Source organism: Pinus tabuliformis, chromosome 6 (genome assembly GCF_031772625.1).
Source record: "Pinus tabuliformis cultivar Carrire ecotype Pingquan chromosome 6, CPIR1, whole genome shotgun sequence".
In the NCBI taxonomy this organism is placed as follows: Eukaryota; Viridiplantae; Streptophyta; class Pinopsida; order Pinales; family Pinaceae; genus Pinus; species Pinus tabuliformis.
This window is the reverse complement of record NC_142292.1, coordinates 94,153,207-94,157,793: the sequence shown is the minus strand read 5'-3', so window position 1 is coordinate 94,157,793 and position 4,587 is coordinate 94,153,207. Positions and strand designations below refer to the sequence as shown.

General features: G+C 36.2%; 1 protein-coding gene across 1 annotated transcript; it reads left to right on the top strand.

Annotated features, from left to right (window-relative positions):
* Window positions 1-1,016: 1,016 nt before the first annotated feature.
* Window positions 1,017-4,253, top strand: LOC149257414 (GDSL esterase/lipase At4g01130-like). Its single transcript, XM_089369721.1, has 4 exons — window positions 1,017-1,604; window positions 1,996-2,360; window positions 2,458-2,728; window positions 3,609-4,253. Exons 1-4 carry the CDS (start codon window positions 1,355-1,357, stop codon window positions 3,869-3,871), a joined length of 1,149 nt encoding a protein of 382 aa, XP_089225847.1. The 5' UTR covers window positions 1,017-1,354; the 3' UTR covers window positions 3,872-4,253.
* The last annotated feature ends 334 nt before the right edge of the window (window positions 4,254-4,587 follow it).

The window sequence follows — 4,587 nt, the reverse complement described above, 5'->3', positions numbered from 1 at the left end:
AATCAAAAAGAGAAAAGGAACAAGATTAAGGGTATTGGATAAGGTATAAAGGCTTAAGGTCGCAAGGAGAAGAGGACAGGGTACAGGAATAGACAAAGGAGTAGGACAGGTAGTTGTAATAAGGGTTGAAGGTGCAAACCTAAGGGTGGGTTGGTTGGGTGATAATGCACTAAAGAAAGCGAAATCATGGTAAACCAGGTGTTGTTCTTGACAAGGCCAAGAATATACAAATTTCTAAGTTGGTGCTTAATTAGGAGAGTGGTGTCTCCTATGGGTTGGTACCCACAAATTCTGTTAAGTTGGTGCTTAGTTAGGGGATTGGTGTTTCTTGTAGGTTGGTGCCTATGAAAGTTTTAGTTGGAGCTAATAAAGTTGATTGTACTATTTATATATTAAGAAAAGTTGAAAGTGATTTTCTTCATATATAAATATTCTTTGTTGATGTGTTCAATCTCAGATAATTAATATTGTGAGTTATTGATGGTTAAAAATTTGTTAATCTACTAAATATTGATTCAGCCCCCTCTTAGTATTTCCAACACTTATGAACTCTATTTTCTTCATATGCAAAATTTGTTATCAAGTATTTATCAAGGAAAATAGATTGCATTCCTTGACCTTAAGCCTCCTACTTAGGGAAAGTTGCTAGGGTTAGATTGATAGGATATTCCTCTTTCTTTTCCATCTACATCCAAGGTCTTCATCTATTGATTTCCCCTCGTTTAACTCCATATGCCCAGAAATTCATTAATGAGTTTAGGAATTGATCCTCCATTCTCCATCAATTTATAATTTGATGTAAATAATTAAATTCAGAGTAACCTGTGTTTGGGAATCTATTTTATCATTCTCCAAAGCATACTTTGATTCATTAGTTCCTTGACCTCACTATTTTATCCCACTCGAAACCATACTTTATTGAAGATTATTTTAGGCTGTAAAACTTGCAAGCACCTTAGAGAACCATTTGACCTTGGATCCTTCATTTGAACCTATAATTCTTGCACATGAATTCTCCCTTGTGGGGATAACATCTTCCCACAATACAAGAAGGAAAATCACTACTAAGGCGATGGTGGTTGTGGATCCTATTTTTGTTGAGGATCTTATGCGACCTAACACTAGGATGATAGATTTTATGGTAACATACAGAAGAGGAACCCTAAAGATGATTAGAAAACATAGGAGAAAAATACAACGGTGGTGCCAAAATTTCGAATCTCTTTCCAGCCATTGCCGTCGGCTGAAGATTTGTTAAAGCTTGGTTGCTTTTCTGGAATTCTCAGCCTTAAGACTGTAGAGATTTTTGTATAAATATTTACTCAATTCGAAGCTTATACCATACAGAGTCATCATGAATTCTCTTTTGTTTAAACGCTGTGGGGCTTGTATAGTTATGATTATGACATTGCTGCCTGCAATGTGTTATAGTAGCTGTGAATATCCAGCCGTTTTTAACTTTGGGGACTCCACGTCTGATACGGGCACAATACATTACATTTTCCCTTACAATATGCTCGCGGAGAATCCTCCCTATGGCCGAACTTTGTTTGGAAGACCTGTAAATCGTTACAGCGATGGAAGACTGTCAATAGAATTTTTTGGTAAATTGTTTTTTCAGTACTGTTTCAAGAAAAACGTGTTAGTAATTTGAAGATTTCTGGTTTTCTTGATATAATGCTTTGGGATTTATGACATTGTATAATTTGGGTATTAGTTTCCAAGGGTCACATTTGCTGGTTGGAAATATGGACCCTAATTACTTATATTCAATATAATTTGGATTGAAGTTTAGAAGGGTCACATTTGCTGGTTTGAAATGTCCATCTAAAGGTTTATTTGTGGACACACTTACTGGTTCGAAAATCGACCCAAATTAATCATGTGAGGGATCCGAGTGGTTCGAAAAGTCTAACCACAATACTCAATGTGATGGATCCCAAAAAATTACATCAAAGATTCTAATTATTTTGTTTGGATATTGTTGATTAACAGCGGAGGCATTGGGATTGCCATTCCTGAGCCCATATTTACAGTCTGTGTCTGCGAGTTTCGATCATGGAGCCAACTTTGCGGCTGCAGGTGCCACTGTACGTGTAACAAATTTCATTGCCCCCATTTCTCTTACTGTCCAGATCAATCAGTACAAGATTTTCAAGCAGCAAGTCGCTGCAACCATCCAAGCTCATGGCAATGTCAGCTACCTTCCAACCATGGATGCCTTCAGAACAGGGATTTATGTATTAGAAATTGGAGGCAATGACTTCAGCTTTGGGTACATGAATCTTCATCTTAATACCTCGGAGGTCCAAAGGACGATTCTTCCCAAGGTGGCCAGGTCTATCAGGGGAGCTGTGCAGGTCTGATTTTATATTGTTTTTTCTATATTTCTTAACAAGAAGATTCATTATCTGGCCTTCTGGAACTGAAATTTTTATGTGGTTTGAATGAGTTCAGGCTCTGTACAAAGAAGGCGCCAGAATGATTATGGTAAAGGATGTGGGTCCTCAGGGTTGCCAACCCTTCTGGCTTACTTTTTTTTCCCATTCCTCTAATGATTTTGATCAATATGGATGCTCCCTCTCCTACAACAATGCTGTTCGCCTCTATAACAGAATGCTACGAGCGCAGCTCGCTGTTACCCGCAAGGAACTCCCGGATGCCACTATTATATATGTGAATACTTATGATATTGTCTATGACTTCTTTGTCAATCCCTCCAAATATGGTGGGTATTCATCACTCTGTTCAACAATATGTTTTAGTGAATTTATCAGTACATGGTTGTTGGAATGTGCTAATAATTCCAGTTAGCTCATGGTTTTAGTTTGTTATTCCAATTAGTAAGTCTAGTTTAATTTTGGGAATAGTTAGTCATGCATGTGTGAGAACAGTTTGTCAGGTAGGCCTAATGCATGTGTGAGAACAGTTAGTCAGGTAGGCCTAGTCATGTATGGGTGTTTGTTTAATTAAAATAAGTTTTGGGTTTTTGCAGCAAAATAGTTTTGATGGATTTTTTTAATGAACTCAACACTAACATTTGGATTGTGGAGAGTTCAAAACTAAAACCTGCGATTTCAACATCTAAGTAAATAACCAGGAAATATGCTCTGCGATTTCAACATCTAAGTAAATAACCAGGAAATATGCTCAAAACAGCTTCAAAACACAAAACATATAAAATAGCATGGTTGTGTGACTGAAGATTTGCATATTTATTATCATCATTTTGGGCCTAGTAATCATGGATTTGCATATTTATTATTATCATTTTGGGTCTATTTAATTATGCATGCCTGAACTAGTATTAGTATATTTTTTATTAGCAACAAAACCACAGTGCCATTCTATTATCTTTTGTGTATATGTGAGATAAGATTAGAATATCTATTATTAATCACAAAGCCACAGCTGAGAGTTTTATAGTTTTGATTTTTCTTTCGAAATTTTAGTAATGGGTGGTTTGAGAATAGTAAATTTCTAAGAAAGAATTTGAAATCACAGTTCTCATGGATTAAATCTTCTAAAATCTCTGAAAAGAATTTAGAAGATTTGGTAAATTTTAAGTTTAAATGTTGAATGATTTCTCTGATGTTTTTATGTTACAGGTTTCAAGTTCACCACCAGGGCTTGCTGCGGAGTTGGGGGCAAATACAACTATAACTACGCAGTTCAATGTGGATCCACAGGAACCATAAAAAATACTTCTGTGACTGCAGAATCATGTCCTGATCCAGCTTCCCATGTCAACTGGGACGGAGTTCACTGGACAGATGAAGCCAACAAGATAATCACCCAGCAGATATTAAGTGGCAAATATTTCGAGCCTGCATTCTCCATTGCTTCACATTGTAATCTTCAACCTCTTTGAAACTTCAAAACCCGTTCCTTTTTTCTGTAAAGATTTTTTAAAGGCCCATGAATAACACCCAGGGGCCAGGGTTCACTGTTTCTCTGCATGCAATACTGAAGCAAAGCAATATTAGGTTTGAGTGTGGTTGGGTTCAAACCTGAGAGCGAGTTATTAATTGAAATTTATATTCTTTGGTACGTTGATTAATGAATAACCGTTGTGGTTCCTTGGCACGAGTGTCGACGCTCCTCATTAACGATGGCAGCAGAGCAGAGACAGGAACGCATTGATCTCGACATTATTATTATGGGATTGTATTGCATGTGACACACCAGAGCTTTTTCTGAGTTAATATTAAATTAGCGTGAGCTATATCCATGAAGCTCGCTCCTTTTATTCATGATTGAGGGTTAAAAATTAACACATGTTTTCAAATGTTGCAGCTGGTTTGGTTTGGTTGGTGTGTATTGCATGAGTTGTTTGGAGGGTAAAAAATTTTGAAATTTAGTTCATTTAAATAATTTCTTTTAACTCAGGAGTGTTTAAATTCTGTTTTTACCCTACAAATGGATTTAGCATTATCAGAAAATTTTGCGCATCCAAAATCTAAAAACGGATTTAGCATTGTCAAAATTTTTTGCACATCCAAAATCATGAAACTTAACAACTGTAACCAAAATTTCTGCTAAATTTCACCAAATTTTTTATAATTTTCAAAACAAAATTTACACCTT